At 37.4% G+C, this 13,295-nt stretch overlaps 1 protein-coding gene across 4 annotated transcripts in view; it reads right to left on the bottom strand.

The window, feature by feature from the left end:
- The window catches only part of FNIP1 (folliculin interacting protein 1), a 131,497-nt gene that overhangs the window by 102,851 nt on the left and 15,351 nt on the right, over positions 1 to 13,295 (bottom strand). For 2 of the 4 annotated variants that reach the window (XM_029219193.1, XM_029219190.1), the window contains exon 1: positions 6,397 to 7,222. The exons of the other annotated variants lie outside the window; for them this stretch is intronic. In XM_029219193.1, coding sequence (XP_029075026.1) covers positions 6,397 to 6,536 — 140 coding nt within the window. In that variant the 5' untranslated portion in view covers positions 6,537 to 7,222. Of the gene's footprint in view, positions 1 to 6,396; positions 7,223 to 13,295 lie in introns of those variants that run through there. 4 annotated transcript variants of the gene reach the window in all.

A 13,295-nucleotide genomic window follows, 5' to 3' on the forward strand; every position in this document is an offset into this window, starting at 1 on the left:
CCCCAACTATCTGCCTGAGAAACCTCTACCTGAATCTCAAGGTAGCTCAACCTTATTAAGTACAGCTGAACTTCCTTATCTTCTCCACCATGCGTACTATTCCCTCTTGTATTCCTTACCTTGGTTAATGGCACTACCATCACCCATGTCCCAATCTCCCAACAGAGTAGATTCAGCCACAACTTCTCCTTCACATTTCATATCCAAACACTGAATCCTTTTCTCCCAGATATACAGCATCTCCTTTCCCATCCTTCTGCTACTGTTATGACCTACCTTCTCTAACTTGTAACAAATATAACAGTGCCTTTACTGGCATCTGCTTCCAGTCTCTCTCCATTCTGTCCCATCTGTCTGTCACAATGCCATCTGAGATTACATCCTAAAACACAAAGCTGATCACATTATACACACCGCTAGTTCCCAGATGCCTAGTATTACACAAAACTCTGCTTATAATGTGAGCTCCAGCATGATCCCAACTTCTCATTCCCTGCTATTCCCTTATATGCATATCCCAAAACTCAATAATCACTAAATTTGCCATAGCCTTTCCTTAGGCTATGCCTATGAGCATGCCTCAACTATAAGCACCCCCCCTTACTTCATTCAACCTGAAAATTCAGGGTATCCTAAATTTAGGATGCAGCTCAATGCCACCTCCTCTAACAAAAACAGAGGCAATCTCTAAACAGAGGTAACGTCCCCTTATGCACGCTCAGAATTATTTACATAGCTCTATTAGAGCATATTATAGTCATCTGCTTAATTAACACTTACTTGTCATTGTGGGATTATGAAAATACAAAGATGGATGAGACAAAATCCCTGCTCAGATTTCAGCTTTTACTACCTATTCAAGTATCAGTTTCACAGCCTAAACTAAGAGCTCCTAAAGGAGGAGTCTTAAAGTCAAGTTTACTAACCCACAAGGGATCTGTAGTTCGGTGTGCAAAAGGAACTTGGATAAAGGAAAAAATGGCATATTTACTTTCACTAACTCTAACCACAATTTAACATTTCCTTCCATTAAAATGTAGGCAACAAACCTCAATGGTATTAGTAGTTCCTATAACTTTGATCATCAAGAGGAATCACAGATAGTCCCAACGCACTACAGTTGATGCACATATCGTAGAAAAATTGTTTACCCTCATTATTTCAAAAGTACCATACTTACTAGATCCGATAATAGCTCTCAGTATTTAATGAGTTAATATGCAGAATGTTACTATCTCACAAACTTAACATTTTGACGACTTCAATGTGAGTTTCCTTTATAATCCTATGTTTTTTGTTTTATGTGTTTATAAACATCTCTCTAAGAAGAGATCTATACGCCTTCCCAAGCTGCCAAAGGGATACTTGGCAGGAAAAATGATTAAGAATCCCTGCCCTAGAGAATCTCATTGTTTTCCATAGGCCCAGCACCATGTCTGGCATTTCAAAAAAAAAAAAAAAAAAAAGTGCACAAAATTTGCTTACCAAATGAATGCACCAATATATGTTTTTGGTATGTATGTATGTATTTATTTATTTATTTATTTATGGCTGTGTTGGGTCTTCATTGCTGCACGCGGGCTTTCTCTAGTAGCCGTGAAAGGGGGATCCTCTTCATTGAGGTGCGCGGGTTTCTCATTGCGGTGGTTTCTCTTGTTGTGGAGCACAGGCTCTAGGCGCACGGGCTTCAGTAGTTGTGGCATGCAGGCTCAGTTGTTGTGGCTTGCAGGCTCTAGAGCGCAGGCTCAGTAGTTGTGGCACATGGGCTTAGTTGCTCTGCGGCATGTGGAATCTTCCCAGACCAGGGCTCGAACCCGTGTCCCCTGCATTAGCAGGCGGATTCTTAACCACTGCACCACCAGGGAGACCCCAGTATATGTTTGAAGTCAATTTTTTAGCTCCTTTACATTTTTAAAACAAAGTCAAGATAGTCTTTATTTTACAAATAGTGCAAAAGCAGTTTATCAGAGACAACTCATGTTTCCTCTAAAAAAGCAACATTGAACAAGTCTTGAGTGATAGACTTTTAAGAGCTCTAATATCAACTTTGAAAGCCACGCACCTGATATCTTTTTTTTTAATTTCTTACTTTTCCATTGTTATGTAAAATTATGTTATATGAGAATTTTATGTAAAATTCATTCACACTTTTTTTTTTTTTACTGTGAAGGAGTAATGAAGCCAACTAATAAACGTCACTCCCAGTATAAAATGAAAGCATCCCAAAGCATAGGTCTGCATGTTGAAGGAGGTAAGCAAAGTCAGATAACAAATACCAAGAAAAGGGCTTCCCTGGTGGCACAGTGGTTGAGAGTCCACCTGCCGACGCAGGGGACGCGGGTTCGTGCCCGTGTCCAGGAAGATCCCACATGACGTGGAGCGGCTGGGCCCGTGAGCCGTGGCCGCTGAGCCTGCGCGTCCGGAGCCTGTGCTCCGCAACGGGAGAGGCCACAACAGTGAGAGGCCTGCGTACCACAAAAAAAAAAAGAGAATACCAAGGAAAGAATAAATGCAAAATTAAAATTATCTAGTGATATGATTTTTAAACAGTTGCAAATTCTCAGAGCTCTAGAAAATTTAATACTTGAAAAATTTTAAGAAATACAGCCATCAGGTTTGTGATTTATCCCAACAAAGCAGTTTTTTTTTTAAACATCTTTATTGGAGTATAATTGCTTTACAATGGTGCGTTAGTTTCTGCAGTATAACATAGTGAATCAGCTATACATATACATATATCCCCATATCTCCTCCCCCTTGCGTCTCCCTCCCACCCTCCCTATTCCACCCCTCTAGGTGGACACGAAGCACCGAGCTGATCTCCCTGTGCTATATGGCTACTTCCCACTAGCTATCTATTTTACATTTCACAGTGGATATATGTCCATGTCACTCTCTCGCTTCGTCCCAGCTTCCCCTTCCCCCTCCCCGTGTCCTGAAGTCCATTCTCTATGTCTGCGTCTTTGTTCCTGTCCTGCTCCTAGGTTCTTCAGAACCTTTTTTTTTTTTTTTAGATTCCAAATATATGTGTTAGCATACGGTATTTGTTTTTCTCTTTCTGACTTACTTCACTCTGTATGACAGTCTCTAGGTCCACCTACCTCACTACAAATAACTCCATTTCTTCTTACGGCTGAGTAATACCCATTGTATAGAAGTGCCACATCTTCTTTAGCCATTTATGTGTCAGTGAGGTTGCTTCCATGTCCTGACTACTATAAATAGATCTGCAACGAACATTGTGGTTCATGACTCTTTTTGAATTATGGTTTTCTCAGGGTATATGCCCAGTGGTGGGATTGCTGGGTCATATGGTAGTTCTAAGTTTTTTAAGGAACCTCCATACTGTTCTCCATAGTGGCTGTATCAATTTACATTCCCACCAACAGTGCAAGACGGTTCCCTTTTCTCCACACCCTTTCCAGCATTTATTGTTTGTATATTTTTTGATGATGGCCATTCTGACCGGTGTGAGGTGATACCTCATTGTAGTTCTGACTTGCATTTCTCTAATGATTAGCGACATTGAGCATCCTTTCATGTGTTTGTTGGCAATCTGTATATCTTCTTTGGAGAAATGTCTATTTAAGTCTTCCACCCATTTTTGGATTGGGTTCTTTGTTTTTTTGATATTGAGCTGCGTGAGCTCAATATATATATTTTGGAGATTAATCCTTTGTCAGTTGCCTCGTTTGCAAATATTTTCTCCCATTCTCCCATTCTGAGAGGTGTCTTTGAGTCTTTTTTATGGTTTCCTTTGCTGTGCAAAATCTTTTAAGTTTCATTAGGTCCCATTTGTTTATTTTGTTTTTATTTCCATTCTCTAGGAGGTGGGTCCAAAAGGATCTTGCTGTGATTTATGTCATGGAGTGTTCTGCCTATGTTTTCCTCTAAGAGTTTTATAGTGTCTGGTCTTACATTTAGGTCTTTAATCCATTTTGAGTTTATTTTTGTGTATGGTGTTAGGGAGTGTTCTAATTTCATTCTTTTACATGTAGCTGTCCAGTTTTCCCAGCACCACTTATTGAAGAGGCTGTCTTTTCTCCACTGTATATTCTTGCCTCTTTTATCAAAGATAAGGTGACCATATGTGCATGGGCTTATCTCTGGGCTTCCTATCCTGTTCCATTGATCTATATTTCTGCTTTTGTGCCAGTAACATACTGTCTTGATTACTGCAGCTTTGTAGTATAGTCTGAAGTCAGGGAGCCTGATTCCTCCTGCTCCATTTTTCTTTCTCAAGATTGCTTTGGCTATTTGGAATCTTCTGTGTTTCCATACAAATTGTTAAATTCTTTGTTCTAGTTCTGTGAAAAATGCCGTTGGTAGTTTGATAGGGATTGCAGTGAATCTGTAGATTGCTTTGGGTAGTATAGTCATTTTCACAATCCAACAAAAGCTCTTCTCTTGAGAGGAAGGAGGAGTCTGAGAAGCTTCTACAGCCAGACAAACAGTACTGATAAATGTTTCCTCACAATCTCTCAGTTAATTACTGAAGATCATTAAGTATCTTCTATTAATTCATAACTTATTCATAGAATTATAAAGCTTTTATAAATATCACCTAAACAAGTAAGTAAATTTAAGTGTGCTACATATTGCTTCTGTATTAAGGTATATAGAAATGGACTGGATTCAAGCAAGTTGCCAGTTTCTCAGAAGTTCCTAGTTTCATAGAAGTATATGCACAAGTAAAAATAATTATGATCAAAGAAAGACTCTAATGCATAGTTAAGCTACAGTGGAACATTAGTGTTTGTTTAGTATTTAGTTCCAGCTCCAAACTACTATAAATAAGACATGAGACACCAAACAAACCTACGTAATACCAACTGGTACTAGAAGACAACAGGACTTTTTCCCCCTCCCCCAGCAAACAGTTATTTTATTGTGCATGTTATGTTTTCAGAAAGCTGAATAATCTTTCCTCTGAGCTTTTAAAATTAACATATAAAACATATCAGTGTATATTTAACTGAAGATCTGACGGGAATAAAACATAAAATCCCAAGACATCTTTTGTACACAAACAAAACAAAACGGTTAAGGATAAGAAACAGTTCACTAAAACAACACAAAAACCTATCTAATCTAATAATTTCATGTTGTATTTATAAAACATTTTAAGATAGCACTCTTTATAGTTAGCTCTGCTCTCTAGGTAAGTGCAGAGTTTTATGCTAGTAATTTTTATTTACTCCTCATCATAATTAACAAGTTGGAAAAACTGAATTTAGTAAACACATAAAAAGTATTTCTAATCTCCAGCTTCTAAAACATCGTCTCTAATTCTAAAAATTTAACTTTTCAGATATCCATTATATACTTAAGGAAAGCCAGACTACATAGTTGAGATATTACTTAGATTTCTTGCTGCTATAAATCCACTATCAGTGGTTGCCAACAGTTAGAAGGCAAGAAGGGTCTGACTGCAGGGGAGCAGCACAACGGAATTCTTTGGGGCACTGGAATTGTTCCGTATCAGTGGTGGTGGTTGCAATAATCTAGTCATGTATTAGGAATGAAAATAAATATATGTATATGTTCTTACCAGCACTATTCACAATCGCCAAGAAGTGGAATAAGCCTAAATGTCCATCAACAAGTGAATGGATAAACAAACTGTGGTATGTACATACAATGCAATATTATTCAGCCATAAAAAGCAATGAAACATGCTATAGCATGCATGAATCTTGAATACATTATGCTAAGTGAAAGAAGCCAGACATTAAAGGTCATATCATATGATTCTACTGATATGAAATATCCAACATAGATGAATCCACACAGACAGATAACAGATTGGTGGTTGCCAGGGGTTAAGGTGGAAGGGAAGCAGAAACTGTTTAATGGATAAAGGGTTTGCTCTGGAGTCTTGGAAATGTTTGGAACTACTTAAAAGTAGACAGATAGAGGTGATGATTGCACAATACTATGAATGCACTAAATGCTACTGAATTGTTCACTTTAAAACGGTTAATTTTATGTTATATGAATTTCACCTCAGTAAATTATATACATATACACATATATGAAGCTTCATACAGAAGCAACATGATGACACTAATGATGGTGCTAATGAAAATGATGATGATGATACAGTGGTAGCGATATGTGCTTCCAAAAAACCTGGGAGGGCATAGTATCTGCCTTCAACATACTTAGTATTTACGGTATATGCAGAACATGTGTAACCATTAAACACAATCACTTAAAAAAAAAAAAAGAGTTCCATCCCTCTGAAAATATAGTTACAGTATAAAAGGAAAAACAGATTCTCATTTGACCAGAAAGTCTTGTTTAAATGACAAACCTTAAAAACAATTACAGTAAACCTTTGATATCACAGTTACTGACATTTGGCTTTGACAGCTGTCAGTTCATGAAACTCACCAAGAAAGTGAAAACATGGCCTTGTCTGGAGACCATAAGCTGTTGGTGATGGTGGGGAGGGAGACCTTGTCATCAACATAGGAAAGAGCAACTGTGATGGGTAACTGCTTCCCAAATGCCAGAGCTGAGCTATATGTCATCCAGATCACAGGACATTAGAGCAGAGGGCCAGAACTCATGCCTTCATTCACTCAGCAACTGGAATCTTCTGTGTGTCATTTACTGTGCCAACCAGTGGGTACACAAAAAAGAAGAAAACTCAGGCCCTAAACTTCAAAATATCATAGTTCAAATTTAAGCCTCATGAGAATGTGGAAAAACGAAATTCTCATACATGACTGGTAAAGTAAAAATTAGTACAACCACTTTGGAAAATAATGTGGCAAAATCTAACAAAGCTGAACATACACATATCTTATAACCTATAAATTCAATCCAACATACATGCTCAACAGAAATGTGGATATACCCTCCCAAAAAAGCTTGTACAAAAATGTTCATAGCAACATTATTCTTTACAGCTTCAAACTGGAAATGATCCAAATATCCATCAACACAGTAGCCTGGGTAAATAAATTGTGGCATACTCAAAGGAATACTGTACTTCAGTAGTTCTCAACCAGACTCTGCCCGCCTCCCCAGGGGACATTCAGCAACATCTGGAGACATTTTAGGTTGTCATAACTGGGGGGCGTGCTACTGGCATCTTGTGATTGGGGTCAGGGATGCTGGGAAACATCCTTTGATGCACAGAAGAGCCTCCCCTATAACAAAGAATGTCAATAGGGCCACATCTGAGAAATCCTGGCCTACAGCAATGAAAACAAACTAGACTACATACACTATATGGATAAACACAAACATAATGTTGAGCAAAAAAGAAGCCAGACAAAGAAAAGAGCATATGTATGGTTCCATTTATATAAAGCTCAATATCAGGCTAAATTAATCCTGGTGTTTGAAGTCAGGAGAGTGGGGATTGAAAGGGTCATGAGGAGGACTTCAGAAACACAAGCAATGTTCTGTTTCTTGAACTGGGTACCAGTTACCTGGCAACACGTGTAAATTCATTGAGCTGAATGGTTAAAAGGTGGACACTTTTCTTAAGTATGCTATTCTTCCATAAAAAGTTTGTTTTAAAAAGAATTCATAGGACTTTATACCACAAAAAGGGAATTTTATTGTATGTAAATTTTAAAAACAAAAAAATTTTAATGCTTTCCTACTACAAATCAGTTAAAATTCATTATCACATGGGTTAATATTTCTCTGAAAAATTTCTCCTTTGGAGTCTGAGAATTCCAAGTCTTAGCTATGCCACTTGCCAGTTGTGTTGATCTTGACCAAGTTACATTTTTCACATTTATATCTTTTTAAAATTACAGAAACAACAGACCTTATTTGCAACAGCCAGGTGAATACAAACAACAAACAGGTATAAAATATGAAAAACCCACCCTACCAATCCTTCTTCTCAGACCTAACCACTCTCAACACTTTTCTGTTTCCATCTAGACTTTTTCCTATAAGTATGTACAAATAGCCACGTTAACAGAATTCAATGTTTAACTCTCATGCATTTATAAAAGCAAGATCACACTGCATACTACCCAGCAACTTTTTAAAATTTAATATATGTGTAAATCTCTACCAGGGAATACAAAATTACCATATTCTATTACAGAGCTACCCAGTGTTCCAATGTATATACCATAACTTATTTAATCGATCTCCTAATTATGGTCACAGTTAACAACTTAAACTGGAAACAACTTCAAATAATGCTTTAATAAACATCAGAATATGCTTACATGATCACTTTTACACAACTGATGCTCTCCGAAATAGTTGTACCTACACTCCACAATCATAAAATAGGGCTTGCTTCACCACTCTTTTACCATAACAATATATCATTCTTTTTAACCTTTGTTAGACAGCTTAGTGAATTATAGGCATGACATCTTGATTTGTATTTTTTAATTACTGAGGTTAAGCATCACTCAAAATGTTTAAAGGTCATTTTTTAAATGTTTTCTGTTAAGTTTCTTGTTTATATCCCTTGTGGAGGAAGGTATATAATCACATTAAGCTTCATCTTCCTCATGTGCAAAACTGAGCTAACACTACTTGTCTCACAGGATGACTGAGAGGTCAAATGAGAAAATGGAGTATAATCAGGGATTGATAAGTTGGGCTGTACATCAAAATCATGTTGGAGAGCTTCAAAACAAACCAAAACAATCACCTGCCCAAAATCATAGAAGATTGAGAATTAATTCCAAGTAGGGCAACCTGAAGGCTTTTTAAAGAAATCCACAGTTGATTCTGAGGTACACATCAGCAAATTAGAAAATAAAGGTCATATGTATAACTGATTCACTTTGTTATAAAGCAGAAACTAACACACCATTGTAAAGCAATTACACTCCAATAAAGATGTAAAAAAATAATAATAAATAAATAATAAATAAAGGTCATTCCTTTTCCGACATGTTACCAAATATGTGTTCTGTTTTTAGATATACACAGAACCTCTACCACTGGATTCAACATTTCTTGGAGTTGGAAATTCTACTAAAAGCAGTCTTCTACTACTTTCACTCCCTAGACTGATTAGAATAGCTGAATAAAAATATTTTCAGTTTTTATGTGCAGCTAAGACTAAGGCCCAAAGTAAACATTCTTATTTACGACACTCATTATGTAAAAGTGCATTGTACTTTGGCTGATTATTACAATAAAACCTCATAATTTATCTTTTTCTACATTTCAAAAACATGCATAATCTTATACTACACTATTTCAAGTATATGATAGATGGCATTTATTATTGTTTATTGGGAAATTTCTTCTGAACCAGAATGCATCAATACAAGAGAAAGACATGTTAACACATGGTAATTAAGCAAAAATCAAAAGAAAGCATCTCGGGCTTCCCTGGTGGCGCAGTGGTTGGGGGTCCGCCTGCTGATGCAGCGGATACGGGTTCGTGCCCCGGTCTGGGAGGATCCCGCATGCCGTGGAGAGGCTGGGCCTGTGGGCCATGGCCGCTGGGCCTGCGCGTCCAGAGCCTGTGCTCCGCGACAGGAGAAGCCACAGCAGTGAGAGGCCTGCGTATCACAAAAAAAAAAAAAAAAAAAAAAAAAAAAAAAAGCAAGCATCTCCACAGATGGTGCTGGATAAGCTAGATACTCGTACGGAAAATACTGAGCTCACCCCATATGTAAAAATTAACTAAAAATAAGTCATAGACCTAAACATAAAACCTCAAAAACTATAAAATTTATAAAAGAAAACAGGAGAAAATCTTCTTGACCTTAGAGTAGGGCAAAAATTGTTTAGAACACACACACAAAAACATATATATAAAATCTTTAAAATATAATAAACTAAGAAACTTCACCAAATTTAAGGCTTCTGATCTTTGAAAGATACCACTAAAAAACAGATGCAAACCAGAGATTGGAGAAAATAAGCTAACAAAGAATTTTTATCCAGAATACATAAAGAAGTCTTACAACCCATAATAAGTAGTACTTCAATTTTTAAATGGACAAAATAATTGGACATTTTACAAAAGAATACATATGAACAGCCAATAAACACCAAAAAATATGCTCAACATCACCAGGCATAAGGGAAAGGCAAATTAAACTACAGTCAGATGCCACTACACACCCACAAGTGCTGATGATAACTGGAATTATCATACACATTTTTAGTGAGAAAGTAAACTTGTGCAAGTGCTTTGGAAAACAGTTTGGTGATTTCTTATTAAGTATACACTTGCTTACAAACCAGCAATTCCACTCCTAGGTATCTACCCAAGAGAAACAAAAACGTGTTCATACAAAGACTTATACATGAATGTTCATAGCAGGTTTATACATAATAGGCCCCACAAGCCAGAAGTAATCTAAATATTCATCAACTGGTACATGGATAAACAAATTTTAGTATATTTATATAATGGGATACTGGAATACTATAATGGAATAAAAAGCAATGAGCTACTGAAATAAGCAGAAACATGGATGAATCTCAAAAACATTCTGCTGAGTGAAAGAAACCAGATACAAAAGAGTACATAGGGTAGGATTTCATTTACATGAAATTTTAGAATATGCAAAATTAATCTGTAGTGACAGAAAGCAGATCAGAAATTGTCTGGGGGCAGGGTGAGCAGGGATTGGTTACTGACTACAAGGGAACTTTTGAGGGTTATACAAAGTTCTACATCTTGACTGTAGTGGCTGTTACACAGCTGTATACATTTGTCCAAACTCATAAAGCTATACTGATTTTAAAATGAACCCAGGATTTGTTTTAATCAGGTATGGTAAGACACAGACATGGAAATAACTGCCATGAAGAAAGAAATTTATACTCACAATTCCCTGGAATTAGGAAGAATGCCAGACCACAACAGGCCATATGGGGAAGCACCAGGGTGGGTCAGGAGGCAGAAGGAATGGGAGGAAAATGAGGCAAGAACCTTTATTGTGGTTTTCACAGGAAAGAATGGCAAAGTAAACAAGCTAATCAGGTTTAGGATTGGCTACTTGGAATAATTTCAGTGGTCTCCATGGTACAGAAACTGCCCCTAGTTGGTTGGTACCTGGCCCTGGGGTGATTAGAGCAGGGAAGTAGTGGCCCAGGAGGGTAAGAGCTCAATATAGGAGGTAGGTGGAGGGTACAACCAAAGGAGGATTGGTTGGTTTGCACATGAAAGGCACACTTCTGGAGGAGTCCTTTGCTATCTCTAGGAATTAGCTAGCCCTAGAAGGGGCAGTTGTTCAACTCATTAAACTTTCAACCTTCCCTCTTATGTAAAAATTATAAATTTACTGTCAGTGAGGTTTTAGCTACATCCCAAGTTTTGTAATATGGCATTTATTACAATTCACTTCTAATTATTTTAAAATTTCATTTAGGATTTCTTCTCCTTTGACTCATAAGTTGTTTCCATAACTGTTCTATAAATGTTAGAAAAGAATGTGTTATCTCCAACTTCCAATTGCAGATTTCTGTATGTCCATTAAATCAAGTGTTGACTGTGTTTTTAAAATCTTTTTTATTCTTAATAATTTTTTTCTACTTCACCTTCAATAATTAGGACAGGTATGTTAAAACTCACCTACTATAGTAAGTGTATGCATTTCTCCTTGACAATTTCTGCTTACATATTATCAAAACATATCAAAACTTCTTGGTAAATTAACCTTTTATTATTGTATTTATCACTAATAATTTTTGTGTCTTAAACTCTATTTTATCTGGTATGACTGGAGCTACACCAGCTTTCTTTTGGTTTTCTAGATATCTTTTTCTACCTTTTTGATTTCAATCTTTCTGTATTGGTGTACTAGGGTATGTATCTTAAACAGTAGCATACAGCTGAATTTAATTTTTTTCCAGCCTATCAAATCTTTGCTTAACTGCATTATTTAGTCTGCCTTCACTTAATACGATCCTTATAATATGCTGGAATTTATTTCCACTAGTACATTATTCTCTTTCTTTGCACTTGTCCTGTGACTTGTTTCTTTTCCTATCCTTTCATACATTTTTTTCTACATTCCATTTCTTCTATTAATTTGGAAGTTACATACTTCAATTTACCATGTAACCTTGAAATTTTAACATGCATACTTCATACTTTATTATCTTCATCCTCAAAAGATAAAAGAACCATAGAATTTTTTTTTTTAATTAATGTATTTATTTTTGGCTGCGTTGGGTCTTTGTTGCTGCACGCAGGCCCTCTTCACTTGAGGCGAGGCGGGGCTACTCTTCGCTTTGGTGCACGGGCCTCTCATTGCAGTGGCTTGTCCTGCTGCAGAGCACGGGCTCCAGGCACACGGGTTTCAGCAGCTGTGGCACACAGGCTCAGCAGTTGCGGATCACAGGCTCCAGAGTGCAGGCTCAGCAGTTATGGTGCACGGTCGCAGTTGTTCGGCGGCATGTGCGATCTTCCTGGACCAGGGCTCAAACCCATGTTCCCTGCATTGGCAGGCGGATTCCTAACCACTATGCCACCAGGGAAGCCCCCTAGAACCACAGAATGTTTTTGTTTTTTGCTTTTTACATCTTTATTGGAGTATAATTGCTTTACAATGGTGTGTTAGTTTCTGCTTTATAACAAAGTGAATCAGTTATACATATACATATGTTCCCATAGCTCTTCCCTCTTACGTCTCCCTCCCTCGCACCCTCCCTATCCCACCCCTCCAAGCGGTCACAAAGCACCGAGCTGATCTCCCTGTGCTATGCGGCTGCTTCCCACTAGCTATCTACCTTACGTTTGGTAGTGTATATATGTCCATGCCACTCTCTCACTTTGTCACAGCTTACCTTTCCCCCTCCCCATATCCTCAAGTCCATTCTCTTGTAGGTCTGTGTCTTTATTCCTGTCTTACCCCTAGGTTCTTCATGACATTTTTTTTTCTTAGATTCCATAAATATGTGTTAGCATACGGTATTTGTCTTTCTCTTTCTGACTTACTTCACTCTGTATGACAGACTCTAGGTCCATCCACCTCATTACAAATAGTTCAATTTCGTTTCTTTTTATGGCTGAGTAATATTCCATTGTATATATGTGCCACATCTTCTTTATCCATTCATCCGATGATGGACACTTAGGTTGTTTCCATCTCCTGGCTATTGTAAATAGAGCTGCAATGAACATTTTGGTACATGACTCTTTTTGAATTATGGTTTTCTCAGGGTATATGCCCAGTAGTGGGATTGCTGGGTCATATGGTAGTTCTATCTGTAGTTTTTTAAGGAACCTCCATACTGTTCTCCATAGTGGCTGTACCAATTCACATTCCCGCCAGCAATGCAAGAGTGTTCCCTTTTCTCCACACCCTCTCCAGCATTTATTGTTTGTA

Source organism: Monodon monoceros, unplaced genomic scaffold, assembly GCF_005190385.1.
Source record: "Monodon monoceros isolate NGI ecotype Baffin Bay Population unplaced genomic scaffold, NGI_Narwhal_1 Super_Scaffold_12, whole genome shotgun sequence".
NCBI lineage: Eukaryota > Metazoa > Chordata > Mammalia > Artiodactyla > Monodontidae > Monodon > Monodon monoceros.